The sequence below is a fragment of the Physeter macrocephalus genome, chromosome 14 (genome assembly GCF_002837175.3).
Source record: "Physeter macrocephalus isolate SW-GA chromosome 14, ASM283717v5, whole genome shotgun sequence".
Classification (NCBI taxonomy): Eukaryota; Metazoa; Chordata; class Mammalia; order Artiodactyla; family Physeteridae; genus Physeter; species Physeter macrocephalus.
Window position 1 is genome coordinate 48,289,861 of NC_041227.1, and position 18,503 is coordinate 48,308,363.

Genomic DNA, 18,503 nt, shown 5'->3' on the forward strand with positions numbered 1-18,503 from the left:
CAGAGAAGGGCTATTTAAGCAGGATCCTGAAGGATGAGTAGGAGTTTGCCAGATTGAAAAGGATGGGATGTCCCAGGCACAGAAGCACAGAGGTGGGCAAAATCATGGGTTGTTGGGTATGGCAAATGAATTGAGACTGCCCTGGCCAGAGAAAGTGGTTTTGGGGGGGATCATAACCAAAGAGGAGGCTGGAAGACTGCAGAGCTTATCCTTCCCAGGCAGTATGAGGGGCTGACTATTCTGGGAGCCTAACCTAACCACTGTCTCAGAGAGGGTTTGATGCAGCCAAACTTGCAGTTGCAAGCATCCAGCCAGCTGCAGCTGGGAAGTGGGTTGTTGGGGAGAAGCTAGGGGTTAGGGAGGAGAGGAATGGGTGTGGGAACAGATTTGATAGCTGTGTTAGTTGAGGACAGGGAACAGCCCTCCAGGGGGGACATACACAGAGGGGTCTTGAGTGGTGCAGAGGGCCCCCACCAATCAGCTCTCCTGCTTTACCCCAGTAGGGCTCTGCCGGCCTCCCTGTCTTTGCTCTGCTTGTGCCCCACCTGCAAGAGCTCTGGCTCAGGGAACATCCTGTCCCCCCATCCCTATGCCTGGAAGTTCCTCTCTTTGGGGGGAAGAGGCAGAGGGGGCTAAGAGAGGGGAGCAGGGGAGCCCCCAGCAGAGCATCAAGATGAATTCTACCTAGAGGCCCACTCAGCGAGGGTGCTTCAGTAACACACGTCCCCGCCCCGCCGCCTGGGCTCCTCCTCTCACTTCATCCCTCCCCCTACCCTTGGGGAGCCCCTCAGGTACCGCGGGGGCGAGCAGGGGCGGGGCCACCGAGCAGTTATAGCTGGACCCACCCGCACCAACTCCTAGCCTGTAGCCTCCCGCACTCCAGCTTCCCGACACTGCGCGCCCAGACACGACTGAGCCAGTTTCTGGTCCGCCCTCCGGGCGGTGATCAACATGAGCACCCTGGCGCGGGGCACGGGGGTGCGGAGCCCCAGTCGGGGGCCCTCTGCGAGCCGCTGGCCGATCGCATTGCTTTTGCTGCTGCTGCTGCTGCCGCTGCCCGCCGCCTCCTGGTACAAGCACGTGGCGAGTCCCCACTACCACACGGTGGGCCGCGCCGCGGGCCTGCTAATGGGGCTGCGCCGCTCGCCCTACGTGTGGCGCCGCGCACTGCGCCCCGTTGCCGGGCCCCTTGCCTGGGACGGCTTCGGCCTGGGTGTGTCCCCCCAGGGGCCATCTGCCAGAAGCACCGTCTCTGGAGGGCCCGCCGCCCGCGATGCTCTGTTGCTTCCCTCCGGAGTTCAGAAACTGTGGGAGGTGCGACGCAGAAGCTCCCGCGCAGGGCTCCCGGTGAGTGCGCCTCGCAGCCCGCGCGCCCCGAAGTCCGCGCCCCAACCGGAGCTGCGGCTGGGATCCTACTCCTGGACCTCTGAAGAGCAGGCCAGGTACGCGGGGAGAGGAAGGGGACGGGGACAACAGCGGACGAGGGTGTCTCGGGAGATCTGAGACCGGAGCGCACGTCTGCCTGCCCACAGGGCACCCTACAACCTTTCCATCCCCGACTCCCAGTAGAGGAAGCCTTTCCTGGGGCAGTCCCTACTCTTACAGCCTCGGGAGTCGGGGGAGCGGTAGTGGAGGTCGCACAACCCTCTTCCCACGGTCCTCTCTGTTCTTTCCAGAGCCTTCGGAGTGTCTCCTGCTCAGTCATGGTCTGCGCAGGGAACCGCCTTCGCCACCCCCCGCCTCTCCCCAGAGCCATCCTGATCGCAGCCCCTGCCCGCGCCCCCACGCCTGACGCAGGCGGAATGTCTTCTGCCAGCAGGCCGGCCGTCTGGTCAATAAAACCTGCCTAGTTGCCGCGCCCCGGTGTTTGAGCCTTTTCCTCCGTGATGTGTACTTTGTCATCTAGCTTCGGGGAGCAAACAGCCGCGCCCACGCCCTGGCAAATGTCAGGAGCCCTCCAGCTGGCCCGGGCAAGCTCCCCCCAATAGCCGAGATCTGTATGTCCTTGAGGGGCAGAATGGGGGACGGAGACAGACTCTGCTGGGGGCTGGGTCCCCTTCTCCCTTCTCTGCCAGTGCTGCACGTTCTGTTAAGGGGTGAGGTCATCAGACCAGGTCCCAGGGTCCCCCAGGAGGGGAGGGGTATCCCATGATGGGGGGAGGGCAGTCAGACCCTGGGTCCTGCTGCCACTTACCAAGGTGTTCAGGAGGAGGAGAGCAGTAGCTCACACCCTCCGCGCTGAGCTGGAGCCCCCACTCCAGTCTCACAGGAGGCCCACAGGAGGTCTCCTCACTATGCCCCCTGGCCAGCATGGGGAGAATGTCCTCCCCCAGGGGGTGGGACCTTAAGACCTGGCAGCCCATCCAGCCTTTCCCCCATCTCCCAGCATTCATTTCAAACCCGGATCTCCTTGGAACCCCTCCCTCCCCTCAGCCAAGGGCTTCCAGAGACAAAGTGGGAAACCCCTGACCCCCTTCTTCATCGCCATAGCCATGATCTCTCCCTAGGGAGGAAGGGTCCCTCCACCTGAGACCCCCTTGCCTCCTCAGGGACTCCTCCACCTCTTATCCCCTTCTGCATTTCCAGTTATTGTCTCCAGTCCCCTCATATAAATATGCTCTGCCATCTTGAATAGCAAGGACCTCCCTCCACCTGGGTCCCCTTCCAGTGCCCCCCTCACTCCACCCTTCTGCTTCCCCTTCAACCCTCTTCAATGTGGTCTTAGACTCCCACAACTGTCCTGGACCTCGAAGTGCCTGGTCACTGTGCCCTGATGCTGTCTGCCCTTGGAGTCCTCCCTTGGCCATGTGGCAAGGCTGCCCTTGGGGCACCCAGCAAGGACAGGGGAGGGGTGGCCTCATGTCTGTCTAGCTCTTGGCTTTGGGGTGCCCACATGGAGCCAGCTCCCACACTACCCCCCTTGGCCTCTGGAAGCACCCTCTGGAGGCCTCTTCCCACTGGCAATTTCCTCTCATCTCCTGGGTGCACCTTTCTTCCACTTGGTCTGCTAATATGGGTACTCTGTTTTACTCCACCCTTCCAATTCTTACGGACTCCAGAATTTATTTACTCTGATTCCACTCAGTATTTTTTTCCTCTAGGATCTGCGCTGGGGGAAGTCACAGACCACGCAGGTCAACCTACTCTCCCCCAATTCCGCCAGTGCTCTTGCCCCTGCTCCTCACTGAACTTGGCCTTTCAAAACATGGGTGTCCTGACTTTGTCACCCCCAGTGCACAACACCTCAAGGGCTCCCACCACCCATGCAATGAAATCCATGCTCTGAGGCCGGGCCCTGTTCCACAGTCTCATTCCTCCCTCCCCTTCCCCACACAGCCTGCAGGAACTCTAGGCAGATTCCAGAACAGCCCTGTGGTTCACCCTGCCTGAGGACTCCAGGGCCCCAGGCCAGGTTAAATGCCCCTCCTGGAGGCTGCCCCAGCCCTGGGCTTCCCCTTGCCAAGGTACACAAATCTGTTTCCCTGGGTCTCAGTGATGTTTCCCCAGTGCTCACCAGGGCCTGGCACCAAGTGGCCTGAAAATGTTTGGTCACAAGTGCTGGAACACTCGGTTAGGGGCTAGATTTCATGTTGCCTGAAGATACCCCAGTCCAGAGAGGTTGGTGCCAGATTCAAGACGAGAAGGTAGAGCCTGTTAGGAGCTCAGCAGAGGCCCAGCTTCTCTGCTACCACCCCCATGGCGCCCCTATGCTCCTGCAGTGCAAGCGGCCCTAGAGCGCAGGTGTCACTCCAATCCCCGACTCGGCAGGGCTGGACCAGTCAGAGCGAGAGGTGGAACCTTGGGCAGCTCCCCGGACGATGTAATCCCACTCATCGCCGGCAGGAGGCGCTGCGCGGCTGCTCTCTCGGGCTACAGTCGCACTCTGCTCCTCTGGCGATGGGAGGAGGTAGGCGGGGCCATCCCAGGGTGGGCGGGGCAGTCCACCTGGGAGTCCTCGACCGCGGGCCTTATGCGCTTCCACACTCTTCGATCCTCGAAGCCTCTCCAATTCTCTCTTCCTCTCATCTCTGGGTCTCTTGTTTTCATCTCTCTTCCCGTTGTGCTGGTCTCGCCTGCTCCAGTGTGGGGCTCTGAAGAGAGGCCTGGCGAAGTCTGAAGGAAAGGGTCGTAGGTGACGTCTGGTCATCGCGCGAGGCCCTTAATGCCCATTAGGGAGGCGGCTCCGGCCCTCCCTCTGGCAGTGACAAGGACTCTGCCCACGGTCACACCAAAAGAGTCTCTGCCCAGGCCCGGGCTCTGCCCCATCTCCGCAGGGAGGTAGGTTCAAAGGTCAGAGGAAACCCCCTCCCCCGAAACAGGGCTGACCCAGCACAGAGCTGCTGGGTCACCTTTCTTCACAGGACAATCCTACACCAGGTGGACCTAGGGGAGAGAAGGACTGGAAGATCTGACATACTTCCTTTCCCTCTGTCGCATACCAGCGGACCAGGATGGCAGGAGTGGGGTGAGCACAGGAGCGTGAGGGGGTGGGGGTCACCCAGACCTCTGCTCACCTGCAACCTGCCCGCCTTCCCGCCTGCTGCTGGCCTCGTGCTCACCTCCCTCAGCGCATCCCCAGCAACCCAAACAGCTTCCAGCCCAAACACCTTTCAGTGCACACTTCCGGGCCACTGCCCAGGCTTCTCCCTTCCCTTTGCTGCCTGGCCTCTCTCCTCTCGCACCTCCGCACAGTGGGGCTGAAGGAAGAGGCCTGGGAGAGTTTGGCCAGAGAGCTGCTGGGTCACCTTTCTTCACCTCTGTCACCCCAGGTGCTCTGTACTCACCCTGTTCCCTCTCACTCCTGCTCTCCCTTCGGAGTGGTTCCCTGCTGCCTTTATTCTGTTGCTTTTACCCACTTCCTTTGCTACCTGTCCCCTTTATTACTCTGATGTTGGCTTTGTTACTCTGCTAACCTTTCTTGGTACCTCCTTGGCTTCTCTTTTGCTTTGGGGCCTCCTTTGTTATTCTGGGGTGCAGTGTTCCTGGCCCCTGGCTGTGACCACATCCCTCAGTTACCCCACCCTCCAGTGGTGTTCTGTTCCCATCCATCTTCACTCACAGGCTGAATCCTGGGCTGCAGAAGGCTGATCTGGGAGTGTGTTCTACAGAAGGGGAAGAGGTCTCCAAGCCTCCTGACCCAAGGGATCAGGGGTCCCTACCTTCCCTTCCCCTTGGTCTGGGGGTCTCCCCTCCAGTCACCTCCCTCGTCTCTGGTGTGGCCTCAAAGCTATAGCCTGGCAGGTCCTGGGTGGTCCTGGTTGCTATAGGGTGACCCCAAACCCCACCTGGGGTGCCATATGGTGGACCCCACTGTCCATACCCACCCTCACTGCCTCCAGGGACAGCAGTACCAGATTGGGTTCAGGGAGGCCAGTCACAGGCCAGACAGGCAGCCTCTGGAGAGACAGACAGACAGACAGATGGAGGTGGCTAGCCAGGCAGGAGCCTATGGCAGCATCATCCAGTAACTCAGAGGTGGGGATGGGGGAGCAGCCTTGCCGCTTCAGCCTAAGTGGCTTTTAGGGGCAGCAGCCGGGGTGTGGACACCCAAGGGTCTGTGGCCCAGGCAGGAGGCTGCCTAGAGGCAGGCCCTGTGCTTGGGCCAGGGCTAGGAACCCAGGCTGGGGGCACTGGCGAGGGAAGAAGGAGCAGCAAGGACTGGGCCTGAGCAGAGCCTGCTTTTCCCCTCATGGGGAACTGTCTGGGCTGGCTGTGCCTGACCCCTGGGGGCCAGGTATGTGCAGGGTGCTGAGCAGGGCTGGGGAGGGGCAGGTTGAGGGTGAGCCTGCAGCTCAGCTGTCTTCCTGTATGTGTGACAGAGAAAGCTGAAGAGGGTGGACTTGGGATCTCACCTCCCTGGGCCCAAGGGGAACTGGGGAAACTTGCATGGGTCTCTTCCCTCTCCAGACCTGTTTCCTGATCTGTAAAATGGCCTGAGACCCCTAGGTTTGTTCCAGGTAAAATGTACTCAGAGAGGTACACAAAGAATAAATGACTGTCCATTGGTTGGGAGAAGGGGGCATTCATGCTGGTGGAGGTGGAGGGAGGGGAGAGGAGGAAGAGCTGGGGTGCAGGAGGGACCTGCTCAAGGGAGCAGCTCCCGTGAATGCTGACTGGCTAGTGCTCAGAGGCCCAAGCCGTCAGCACATTTCATCCTAGGTCAGGAGGAGGGTAGCAAAGACCCCTTCCTTCCAGGCAGACAAGGGCATGTCATTTCCTCACCCTTTGCAGTCACCCACCAGGCCTGGGATGGGCAGGGACAGGAGTGAGGGGCCCTGGCAAAGGGAGGGGATGGTGGTGGGGAATGCCTAATGGTCAAACGTAGCACAGATAGGCACAATCACTCCTGGGCAGGGCCAGGAAGTCACTCAGTCACTGGCCTACAGGATATAGGAAGGGGCTGCTGCCTTGTCAGTTTCAAACCCCTCTTTTTGCCTCCTGGACCATCCTGGGACTCTGTGCTGGGTCAGGGAAGCTCTGGGTTTCAGGAGGGATTCTGATACAGGAACGGGGCATGGGAGGGGAGAGGGGGGAGGGGGAGGGGGGTTCCCAAGGAGGGTGGGCAGAGACGTGGCCCTTGTTCTTACCCTCGGGCCCCTGTATAGGGGTTCCTCAGTCTAAGGATCCCTCCTCCACCCCCTTCCCGCCTCAGGGGCCTGCCTTGATTCCCCCGCTGCTCATACAGTAGGTGCTCAATAAATGTTACTGGCATAGGAGGCAAAGGCGCTGGCGCCAAGAAGGCTACCCAGAATGGGGGCGAGACAGAGGGGTCCTGGTGATTCGGGGGGTCCCCTCACGCCTCCCCCGGGGCCTCCCTGGGCTGGCGGAGCGCGGAGGCAAGGGAAATGACCAGGGTGGCTTGGACCCGGGGCGGGGGCGGCAGGGCGGAGGGGGCGGGGAAGGGGCGGGCGCGGGGGCGGTGCCGCAGCCAGAGCCCGAGCTGGAGCCGGAGGCGACGGGAGCCGAGCGGGAACCGCCGAGGCCACCACCGGGTCCCCAGCGCCGCCGCCGACTCCGCGCCCCACCGCCACCCGAGCCGTCCCCGCGCCCCTGCCTGCTGGCGGCGGGCGTGAGCGCCGTGGCCAGCCTTTGGCCGGCCGGTGGGCAGCCGGCACCATGGCCGCACCGGAGCCTCTGCGGCCGCGTTTGTGCCGCCTGGTGCGCGGCGAGCACGGCTACGGCTTCCACCTGCACGGCGAGAAGGGCCGCCGCGGGCAGTTCATTCGGCGCGTGGAGCCCGGTTCCCCGGCGGAGGCGGCCGCGCTGCGCGCCGGAGACCGGCTGGTCGAGGTCAACGGCGTCAACGTGGAGGGTGAGACGCACCACCAGGTGGGTGCCTGCGCTCCATCCCCGGCCCACCGCTCCGCCACCCCCCATCGCCCCCATCCCCGCAGCGCGTCCCTGCCCCGCGCGCGCGGAGGGCGCCAATAACCACCGAGCTCGGGGCTGCCTGCGCCCAGGCCTCAGCTCCCTTCTCCGGGCCAGGAGGGGATCGCACAAGGGCCTAAGGTGGGCTCCCGTGGAGAGGTGGGGGACGTGGCCGCTGAGGCAGAGGCAGCCGGCCTCCTTCCTAGCCTCCTCCAGCCCGGGTAGGTCCTGCACGGAGCGAGGCGGTGGGGGGTGGAATCCTGGCAGGGAGGGGCCCGCATTGCGGCTCCTCCGTGTCCCAGCCCTCGGTCTTAAGTCTTGTTCCGGCCTCAGCGCAATGTGTGGAGGAGTTGGCCCCTCGGGGGTCTCCCTGTGCCTGGGGATCCGGGTGCTTTTCTATCAGCGTGTACACATGTGCGTGTGTACACAACTGGGTATGTCTGTGAATGTGCAGGTCCCTCTTGGGGTCCCTCGTGTGTGTACCTGCGGGGGATGTCACAGGGAGGGCACACCTGTGTGTGCCTCCATCAGTTGAGTGAGTGTGTGTGCTGGACTGTATGCACATGAGTATACAGGTCTGCACCCCTAGATATGTATGTGTGTGTGTGTGTGTACAGATCTGCATGCCTGGATGTGTGTGAACTGGGGGATATGTGTGTGTGTGTGTGTGTGTGTGTGTGTGTGTACCCTCCTGTGTGTTGCTGTGTATATATGTGTCCCGGCCTGTGTGTCTGCCCACCTGGCTATGTGTAGTCGTCAGTGTGTCTGCAGCCAGTATACTAGTGTGTGTCCTGGCTGATGGTGTCTGGGTCCTGGTGGGAGTCAACGCTGTGGCAGCACATTCTTCTCCAAAGAGGCTGCTGGATGGCCTGGCAGGGGTCACTGGTCGCAGCCCCCTGCCCCTTGCAGCTGAAGATAAAGGCCAGAGGGAGGTTCTCTGCAGGTTCTGACTCCTGGGGGGTGTCCATCTCCCACTGACCAGGGACTCACCTGGCTTGGGTCCAGTCTTCCTCCACCCCTTCTACTCAGGCTCCTCTGTGTCCCCCCAGCACCTGTCTGCGTAGCCAAGCTTGGACCTAGAGATTAGTAAATTGGCTGGGCTGGGAGCTGAACTCTCACTTCTACCCTTGGAGATTTTGTCTGTCCATCTGTCTGCCATCCTTCTGTCTTTTACCCAGAGTGTCAGCTGGATAGGCTGTTTGCTGGAGGGTGGGGGTCAAGGCCAGAGAGCTTGGATTGACAGGCCATAGGGAGGGCCTGGTAGAGCTGGCACCTGGCCTCTGTTTAACAGTTGCTGCCACCCTTGCCCCAAGAGCAATGCTTATCCCAGGCCTCCCAGGGTGCTAGTCTCTAAGAACTTCACACAGTACCACTTGAAACCTTCCCACTGTCTTGGGAGGGAGAAGGTACAGTTACGGCTCCCATTTTACAGATGAAGAAACTGACGCTTGGGGATACTGGGTGACTCGTCTGGGTCCCACAGTCAGGAAGCATCAGGGTCCTGGGGTCCTCCTGTGACTCTGTGGTTCATGGGGAAAGACAGGCACAGAGGAGGGCTGGGGCAAAGATGGGCCTGGTTCAGACCCTCCTATCTTTTGACAACATCTACTGAGCAGCTGATGGGGGCCCTGTCTGTCCTTTCCCAGGCCTTAGGGTAGGGGTGGGGTGTTGCCCTTCCTTACCCAATGCCCAGTGGGCACTGCCCCTCCTGCAGGCACACACTAGCATGTATGCTCCATCACCATGCACATGCTCTAGACACTTCACAGACACCTGCGTAACCACACCTGTCCCACATGTGGACCTGCCCCTCCCCACCTCTCCCTGCTGTGTCTGAATCCTGCTTTCCGGTTGTGGGTAGGTACCTGAGGAGGTGCCTTGCCACAGGAACCCAGGTGTTCTCTCCGCAGGTCCAGTAGGAATAGGTCCATTGTCATGATCTGGAAGAGAATGGAAGGCCTAGAGGCAGGGGTTTAGACCACTGTGTTCCACCACTGGAAAAGACAGAAAAAGGCACAAACACACTGAGACTGGGACCCAGGGAGACAGTTCTCTCCTTCAAACCCAGACCTAGAGACACCCTGAAACAGAAGGCTGCAGGGTGCAGGCCGCACACATGCATACACGCATACTGAAAACCTGAAGCTCAGCCGAGCACCGTCTTTGTCACTTCCTGGGCCGAGGCGAGGCCCTGTGAGGCCCCCACAGCCCTTGCAGCCTGGGCCCTCGTGTCGGAGCCCCAGGAGAAGAGGGAGGGAGCTGCTGGAGTGGGGGTGGGGGGCGGAGCCAGCGGGCCTCTCGATCCAGCCACCCACCCCTGCCCCTGGTAGGCTCTCAGCCTGCCCACAGCCCTGGGCCAGCTCTGGGTGGTGCCACTGCCCATGTGCTTCCGGGAGTGCTGGCCGTGACCTCCCACCGCCCACCTGTCCCAGGTGGTGCAGAGGATCAAGGCCGTGGAGGGGCAGACTCGGTTGCTGGTGGTGGACAAGGAGACGGACGAAGAGCTCCGCCGGCGGCAACTGACCTGCACCGAGGAGATGACCCAGCGAGGGCTGCCGCCTGCCCACGACCCCTGGGAGCCAAAGCCAGACTGGGCACGAGGGGGCAGCCTCAGCTCTGAGGTCGCCCAGAAGGTATGGTGGGCTCTGCCCACAGGGACCACCCTGGGCTCTCCCAGAACCACCTTCTTGTCCTCCTGACAGCAGTCTCTGCCTCTGGTCACCTCCAGAAGTATCTGTCTCCGTCTCTGCTGCCCTCTGGGCCCGTTCTCTGCCCCGGTCCCTCTTGGCTACTTGGAGCCACTCTTTCTGCCCTCAGCCTGTGCTCTAAACCAGGTAGTGTCAGGGCAACCTGGCCCTGGTCCACAGCCCCCCCATCTCTGGCCCTCTTCCCCAGGACACTCCTCAGCGCCACTTGTCCTAGGAAGGGTCACTCTGACAAACCGCCCCCTCCCTGGCCTAGGGGCTGAGGAACCTGGGGAGGGGCTGCTGGGATGTCCTGGGACTGAGCGTGCTCAGCTCTGTGCCTGTGTTGGGTGTCTGTCTGTCGAGCCTGCTTGTGCTCTGAAAGCCTCAGAGGGACTGACCCTCCTCTGTGGTGGCAGCTGAGGAGACTCTCTAAGCTGGGTCCTCAGCTCCGGGGTCTGCAGGGGTTGGGGCACCTCCCCCTTCTCCCTGCTCCCCCGTCCAGACAGGAAGAGCTAACTGGGGAAGAGCTGGGGAAGGGGGAGGTGGTGGTGGTGGGGAGTCTAGTTCTGTCTCTTTCTAGGTAGCAGGGGCTGGGCAGTGGCCCTACTGGGGCAGTACCTGGATGCCAGGAGGAAGAGCCTGCTTGTCCTGCCCTCCTGGAAGCCCTGTGCCCTTACTACCTTCTGTCTTTTGTGCCCCTACTACCTTCTTCTTCTTTTTTTTTTTTTAAAAAAAGGGAAAAATCCCTTAAAGGAAGATTCAAGCCGAGGGGCTTCCCAGAGCCCACTTTGAGAACCACTGGCCTGGGGCTGGTGGAGGTGTGAGATCTGACGTTTCTGGGTTTGCAGGGGACCCTGACACCTGCCCTGTCCCTTTCCCCTATGTCTCCCAGGCGAGCTGGCCATGCCTGTGACCTGGATCCTGTGGGGCCTCGTGTTTCTCCTGGAGGGGATGGCATTCCCGGTGGGGAGGCAGCCTGGGCACAGGCATGAGCATGAATCCCTGCCCCCCTTTTTTGTTCTTTGTGGCTCTAGGGCAGGCTGGGTGGTGGTGGTTAGGGCCACAGTGCCAAGTCCTGGAGTCTGGACTTTGCCTCAGGGCCACTGAAGGCTAGAGTAGGGGGTGTTAGGGTCAGATTTGTGATTTCAGGGGAGCCCTGGGATGGAGCGCTGGCTGACCACCCCCGCAAACTGAGAGCTGGAGCCTCCCTCCTTCCCAGGGCATCTCACCCCCAGGAGGAAGCGCCCCTCCCCCTAGGCGTTTGTCCATTGATTTAGACACAAATGGCTGAGTTCACCTTCCTGTGGAAAACTCTGCCCTCAGGCCTTATCTGGAGGGTGGGGAGGCACCTTGTCCTTGGGTGGGACCTTCCCCCTCCACTATTTCAGGCTCTGGGGGCTGCAGGAAGCCCTAGGAGGGGTCTTCCGCTGGTGTCCTTTTTTTAAAATTTATTTTTATTCAACTTATTTTATTTTTGGCTGTGTTGGGTCTTCATTGCTGCGCGTGGGCTTTCTCTACTTGCCGCGAGTGGGGGCTGCTCTTTGTTTCAGTGTGCGGGCTTCTCATTGCTGTGGCTTCTCTTGTTGCGGAGCCCGGGCTCTAGGTGCGCGGGCTTCAGTAGTTGTGGCTCACGGGCTCTAGAGTGCAGGCTCAGTAGTGTGGCGCATGGACTCAGTAGTTGTGGCTCTCCGGCTTTAGAGAGCAGGCTCAGTAGTTGTGGAGCACGGGCTTAGTTGCTCCGCGGCATCTGGGATCTTCCCAGACCAGGGCTCGAACCTGATTCCCCTGCATTGGCAGACGGATTCTTAACCACTGTGCCACCAGGGAAGCCTGCCGCTGGTGTAATTTTAGAGGAAAAGAGTGGGGCCCGTCTGGCATGTCCCTCTGTGGTTGGGGCTGGCAGGGGGACAGGGACCCCATAAGGTCAGGGGAGTCCCTGAGGGCACGGTCTCTCTTTTCCCTCCCAGCCAGAGACCCGGTATTTAATTGGCTGAGCTCAGAGCATGGGAAGGAAGAGCTGGACCTCCGCTGACCTCCACAAACCAGGCTTAGCTTCCGCCCACCACAGGCTGTGAGGGAGCCTGGGTGGACGATGCTTATATACAGGGCTATGCCCTGATAGGGCCTCAACAGCAGTGGGTCAGGAGAACTGGGGAGAGATGTGTGTTGTTTGCTTCACGGTGGGGGATGAAGGGGCCCACCCTCCATGCCCTGTGGGGGGAAGGGCTGAGGTGGGAGTCCAGGCCCCAAGGGCCCTTCTGGCTCTCTCAGCCTCAGTGTCCTCCTGTCCTGGGCAGGGAGGAGGGGGTGGGCAGGGAAGGACAGTGATGTGGCTGGCCCCTCCCTTCCGGGGGCTGTCAGGGCTGTCAGCGGTGACTCAGCCCCGTTCAGACTGGGCTGGGGTGGCCGCAGCTGCAGTGCAGCTGATTGTGACAGTGATGATGGGGGACCGCCCCGAACAGCGACGGGGCAGCCAGTGGTGCCAGGGCTGCAGGGGTGTGATAGACCCCGGGCCCTCCTCCCCCTCACAGCCAGCCCATGCCTCCACCTCCAGTTTTGGAGGCCTTTGGGGGCTGAGAGTGAGTGAGGTGACAGAGTCCTGCAGAGGGTGACCGCCTGGTACAGGACGTGGTGCCTACAAGAGGGCTTTTGGGGCTCCCTGGTTCCTGCTCCCCATCCTCCCATGAGCTGCAGCAGGACTGTCTTATGTTCTGAGGTCAGGGTCCCCTCCTTTGCCTCCTTGTCTCCCCAACCCTGGGTCCTGGGAGCAGGGCAGGGCCTCCCAGCAGTTTCCTTCCTTCCTTTCTTGGGACGGAAACCTGGCCGGTGGGGGACACCGGGCTGGAGCCTGAGAAGGGGAGGGGGGCTCAGCCACCACCCTGCTCCTCAAAGTGACTCAGCCCTATGTCCCCACCCGTCCCTGGGGAGCCTGCGCCACAGTGGGAGGTGGATAAATGGGGTGGCAGCCTGGGCTGTCTGGAGAGCTCAGGCCACTCCAGCTGGACGCTCGCCGCTTGCCGCTTCTGTCCCGCCTCCTATGGCCCGCTCTGGGAGTGCCACACCACCCTCCCCGGCCCCAGGAGCCCCTCCACGGAGCCCATCCCGGAGGCTTGTGCAGGTCAGGTGGAGTGGGGGCAGGGTGGGCAGTGAGGACACCGGCAGCCAGCTTAGTCTCTGTCCCCCAGGATTGGGAGAGGAGACGCTGGGGACCCTGGTGACCCTGGTGTGAGCAGGCTGGACCCTGAGCAACAATGGGGGCCTTTTTCTGCCAGGGCTGGTGAGTCACCATCTGGGGGGTGGTACAGCCTGGCTCCAGGGGTACCCCCATGCCAGCCTCTTTGTCTGGTTACAGGCATGGCCGGGAGACTAGGGCTTGTCCAGCTCTGCGGCTGCCTGGTAGGGAATCAGGGCTTGGAAGCCTGTGGAAGCCTGAGGGCCTAGCTGGGAGGCAACAGGAAGTGCTCTGAGCCAGGGCAGGAGCGAGGAATGTGAGCAATGCGCCGGGCCCAGCCTGCACCCCCTCCTGACCTCCTATGGTGCTGGGCCTCCCGGCGGGCCTTCCCGCTGGGTCGCCACGCTGCCAGCCTTGTCTCCCCACCCTCCCCCATTGCAGCCCCTCAACCTGAGGGGTCTAGTGCTAAGTTTGGCGCTCCTTGGACCCTGATCGTAAGGAGAGGGACTTAGGCCAGATGTTAGGAGAAACCTCTTGGCTGTGCGGTGAGAGGCGGCCGTGCTGGGTTGAGGCAGGGAGATGGCCAGTACGGTCTTGAACCAGAAGTGACTGCATTCAGCCTGGCTTCATGGCCCCAGCTGCCTCCCCCCGCCAGTCCTGCTTCCCATTTGGGGGCTTTGAGAGACCACTCCCTGGAACCATGTGGAGGGCGTGGGAAGAGGCCACAGGGCCCAGTGCCGAGGGCCTGGTGCCGAGGGCTGTCCTTTCACACGATGGGTCACTGCACGGGTCCATGAAGCCTGTTTGCGAGTGTACGTTTGGATGTCTGGTTTCTGTGACCATGTGATGCCCCGCTGCCACCTGGGCCCACTTCCACCACCAGGTGTGCTAACGTCACACTTCCACGGCCACGCGTGGCCCCCCGCCAGCCTTGGGACCTGTGCTCTAACAGCCTGAACCTGAGAGGCGCCTCAGAGCTGCACATCTGTACTTCCAGGTGTGTTTGGAGAGGGGCTGAGTCTATAAGTGAGCTCCTGGAGAACCCGGGGGTCTCACAGCCCCAAGTTCAGCCCAGGATGCCTGGCCGAGCCCCTGGGGGACTGAGGAGCAGCAGCCCAGTCCCTGGAATTCCTGGGGTTATGGGGCAGATGGTGGCCTGCAGGGGGGGTTCCAAGGGGGCAGGCTTTGGGGGTCGGGGAAGGGGCACAGGCTGGACCGGAAGAAGGTGCTCCCCAGGGGTGGGAGGGCCTAGAGACTGAGGTAAGGCACCACCCTGTGAGGAGAGACACGCTTGGTCCCACAGCTGGGCGGCCACAGTCAGATTTGGGGTTTGGGGGTGAGCTCGAAGGCCTGGAGGCTGGCCCTCCCTCAGTACAGCCCCCAGCCTGGCCCAGGGTCACTGGCCACACACAGGGAGGTAGAGGGACAGGAAAAGGCCCTGGTGAACACCCCCACCCTGCATAGTCTCATCTGCACACGCACTTGAGCCCCAAGCGCCCAGGAAACCTGAGCTGCTGGCCGCCCGCTCCCTCCGGCCACCGCCATGTTCAACTGAGCACCGGTGGCCGCTGGCCACTCAGCGCTGTGGTCACTACCTCAGGCCCCGGCTGGGTGGGGGTCCTGGGGTCTGGCCTCTGCCTGCACGGCCCTCCCGCACCCCCAGCCCAGAACCTACTGCAGGATGCCAGAGGTAAACAGAGGCAGAGCCCTGGGGTGTTGGTGGGGGTCCCTCAGGGCACTGTGAGCCTTCCGTGGAGGGCAGGGAAGGTGGGAGGCAGGCCCCATCCTCGGCCCCTCTGCTCCCTCACTGGGGCTCCTGCCGAGGCTCCAGCCCTTGTGTCCCAAGTCTCTGGGCCCTGTGGGGGTGGGGGCGGCTCCAGCTTGCTCTGGAATGTGAAAGCAAACACAGCCGCACTGCCATCAGCCCTAGGGAGACCTTTGGGAGCATAAACAAAACAGCCCGGTCCTACCGCCCTACCCTGCCAGCCCCACACTCCGGATGGGGGGTGGGTAGAGGACAGGCGGGGCCCACAGCCTTCCTGGACACTGACGAGTGGCAGCTTATCGCACTTGTCTCTCCTAGGCCCCTGGCCTGTGCTCAGGGCTAGCCTTGAGCCCGTTGATTCTCCCAACACCCCTGTAAGGCCCCTGACCCCATCATAGGTCTTTTGCGGTTTTGGAGACTAAGGCTTTGTTCAGGATCTGGAAGCTGGATCATCACAGGCAGCCTAAGCATCACCACCCCCCCCCACCCCGTGTTGGTCTCTGAGACCTGGAGATGCTGTCAGGTTGGGGCATGATGCCGAGTGTGGGGCTGGGGCTCCCTCCCACCACCTCCACTCCTACCTTTGCACACTGGGGACGGGACCGGAGGCCTCAGGGGTGGGGTCAGCGCCTCTAGGGTGGGAGGTCAGAGCTGGAGCCTCACCCTGCATCCCTGTGCCTGCAGGATGTCAACGGGCCCCTGAGGGAGCTGCGCCCGAGGCTCTGCCACCTGCAAAAAGGCCCCCAGGGCTACGGGTTTAACCTGCACAGTGACAAGTCCCGGCCCGGACAGTATATCCGCTCGGTGGACCCGGGCTCACCTGCTGCCCACTCTGGCCTCCGTGCCCAGGACCGACTCATAGAGGTACCCGCCCTGTATGAATATGTCTGCGCCTGTGTCCTTTCTCTTTGTGACTGGGCCCACGTCCCGTGTGTGTCCGTGCCTGCCCGTATGTTTGTCTATGCCCATGCCCTTCCGCGCGCGCGTGCGTGCGTGCCTGCGTGTGTGTGCGTGCGTGTGTGTGTGTGTGTGTGTGTGTGTGTGTGTGTGTCTGGGCCCTGGGTCCTCACTGGGAGGAGGGAGATGCTGGGAACCTGAGCTGGTGCTCCTCTTGCTGCCGTGGCTGGTGACAGCGTTGATGAATATTTGATGCCACACCTGGCCAAGTGGCTTGGGGGGCTGGTGGGGACCTGCGCTCAGGCAGCACTGACCCCGTGCTGGCGGCGGCAGGTGAACGGGCAGAATGTGGAGGGGCTGCGCCACGCGGAGGTGGTTGCCAGCATCAAGGCACGGGAGGACGAGGCCCGGCTGCTTGTGGTGGACCCCGAAACAGATGAGCACTTCAAGCGGCTGCGGGTCACACCCACCGAGGAGCATGTGGAAGGTGGGCGGCTGCCCTGGGGCCCAGTGCTGGGGTAAAGCATTGGGGGCCGAGTGGCCAGTGACACACTGTCCCCACAGGTCCATTGCCATCACCAGTCACCAACGGGACCAGCTCGGCCCAGGTGAGAGGGTGGGAGTGGACAGGGTGAGCCCGGGATACCACAGGGGCACCTCTGGGGGTCCCCAGACCTGACAGAGCCCCTCCCAAGATTTCTGTCCTTGTGTAGCATGGTTGTGAGACAGAGCCTGGCCCTGTCACTCCCAGCTTTTGATGCCCCTTGGATCCGTCTTGGGTCAGCCACACCCCAGAGCCATAGGGCACTCGGGCACCTCCAGGGTGTAGTAGAGGCTCAGTGGCCACTGCCAAATGGAGGAATAAATGCAGCTCTGGCGTGTGCACGCGTGTCTACATGTGTGCGTGTAAGCCTGTGTGTGCACAGCGGCTCCTGGGTGGGGCTCCTAAAGCCACGCCTTACCCTTGGTTTCCCAGCTCAATGGTGGCTCCGTGTGCTCGTCCCGAAGTGACCTGCCTGGCTTAGACAAGGACACTGAGGTAGCGGGTGCCTATCCACCTCTACTGCTGTTTACACACTGGGGGGCCTGAGGCCTTGGGGGCGGGCATCTGTGGAGCTGTCAGCCTGAGCTGTGAGGCCACCGCCTCTAGGAAGCCCTCCTGGGCCTGCCGCCAGGTGGCCTCTGGTGTGAACTCCCTGGGAAAGGCCACCTGTCTGGGGGCCTGGGTCCAGGGCTCACTCTGGCCACCCACCCATCGTGTCCGCCCCTAGGATGGCAGCACCTGGAAGCGCGACCCTTTTCAGGAGAGCGGCCTCCACCTGAGCCCCACTGCAGCCGAGGCCAAGGAGAAGGTGAGAGCCACCAGGGTCAACAAGCGGGCGCCGCAGATGGACTGGAACCGGAAGCGAGAGATCTTCAGCAACTTCTGAGCCGTCCCTGCCTGTTTCCTGCCGGGCTCCTCCTGCACGGACCTTGGGCCTTGCCCCTCGGGCCCGCCCAGAGCTCCCCTCAGTGGACTGGAGGGGGCATCCTTACCCCCCAAGCCGTGGTGGTCCCACCACCACCCAAGAACCAACCTGTGCCCCAGTGAGACCCCGTCCTGCCCCCCACCCGCTGGGTGCTAGGGGAGTGTGGCAGCAAGATGGAGAGAGAGAGCCCCTGAGATGTGAGATACCCAGAGAGACAGTGAGGGGATGTGGGGAGAGGAAGAGAGAGGGAGAGGCGGGAGAGGGGGGAGAAGCAGTGGTGACCCGCGGGGCCCGGCCCTTGCTGCTCTGCCTGGGCCTGCTGACTTAAAGGAATTTGTGTTTTTGCTTTTTTTCCAGAAAGAGCTCTAGCTCCACACATGTTTCCACTTAATACCAGAGCCCTGCCCCCACCCCCCTCAGGACGTGCTCTCTAAATAATTGCAATAAAACAAACCTTTCTCTGCAAACCATTTTCTCCCCACCCCCTCAGCAGCAGCCATCCCAAGCGGGAGTGCCAGGGACGTCCAGGGACAGAGTTGGGGGGCTTGCAGGCCATGTTCATGCAGGCTTTGGGGGGTGCTGGGGATGCCAGATGTGGCTGTGAGAGCTGCCCCTCTGCCCCGTCCCTGCCCTCCCTGGGGTGGGGGGTCTGGGGTACAGGGCCTGGGCTCCTTGAGGGGCCTGAGGATGGAGGCCCTGTGCCCCTGAGGAGGGCAGACTCTGGACAGGCCCCTTGTCCCTGCACGGCAGCCCCCAGGCCTTCAGGGTGTGACTGTGTGAGAGCCTGCCCCCAGGGAGGACCCTAGGCTCCGGGCTTGGCCCCTGCTGGGAGCCTCCCCCCAAGGAAACCCCACCGACTCTGTCTTCCCCCTGCCCAGAACCTGACCGACCGACATCGCTGTCTGCCCCATAAGCCATAGCACATGCGCGCCTTCAGAATAAACAGGCCTTCCTTGGACCCTGGCTGTCTCTGTCCTTCCTGAGCCTTCATTTTGGGGGTTGGAGGGGTCATGGTCTGGGCAGGGAGGTGGCAGCCTGCAGCTCCCCAAGTCTCAGCTGCTGGAAACAGTCCCATTCCTAAGCCTCCCCTCCCCAAATCCATCCGCTAGCCCCTCTCAGCTCCTGCTCCCTCTTGCTTATCTCTC

General features: G+C 62.0%; 2 protein-coding genes across 5 annotated transcripts; both read left to right on the forward strand.

Annotated features, from left to right (window-relative positions):
- The first annotated feature begins 951 nt into the window (after positions 1 to 951).
- NPW (neuropeptide W) lies at positions 952 to 1,569 on the forward strand. Its single transcript, XM_028498010.2, has 2 exons — positions 952 to 1,442; positions 1,533 to 1,569. The coding sequence occupies exons 1-2, from the start codon at positions 952 to 954 to the stop codon at positions 1,567 to 1,569; spliced, it is 528 nt and encodes a 175-aa protein (XP_028353811.2).
- Positions 1,570 to 6,968: 5,399 nt separating this feature from the next.
- Positions 6,969 to 18,317, forward strand: NHERF2 (NHERF family PDZ scaffold protein 2). Of its 4 annotated transcripts, XM_024123264.3 has the most exons (7): positions 6,969 to 7,329; positions 9,801 to 10,001; positions 15,677 to 15,856; positions 16,223 to 16,376; positions 16,454 to 16,497; positions 16,866 to 16,928; positions 17,161 to 18,317. In XM_024123264.3, the coding sequence occupies exons 1-7, from the start codon at positions 7,117 to 7,119 to the stop codon at positions 17,317 to 17,319; spliced, it is 1,014 nt and encodes a 337-aa protein (XP_023979032.1). In that variant the 5' UTR covers positions 6,969 to 7,116; the 3' UTR covers positions 17,320 to 18,317. The 4 variants fall into 4 exon arrangements, with proteins under 4 accessions (XP_023979032.1, XP_023979031.1, XP_028355540.1 ...); XM_024123263.3 differs by lacking the exon at positions 16,866 to 16,928 and having other exon boundaries at positions 7,097 to 7,329; positions 17,161 to 17,418; XM_007100079.3 differs by lacking the exons at positions 6,969 to 7,329; positions 9,801 to 10,001 and adding an exon at positions 13,013 to 13,173 and having other exon boundaries at positions 17,161 to 17,418.
- The last annotated feature ends 186 nt before the right edge of the window (positions 18,318 to 18,503 follow it).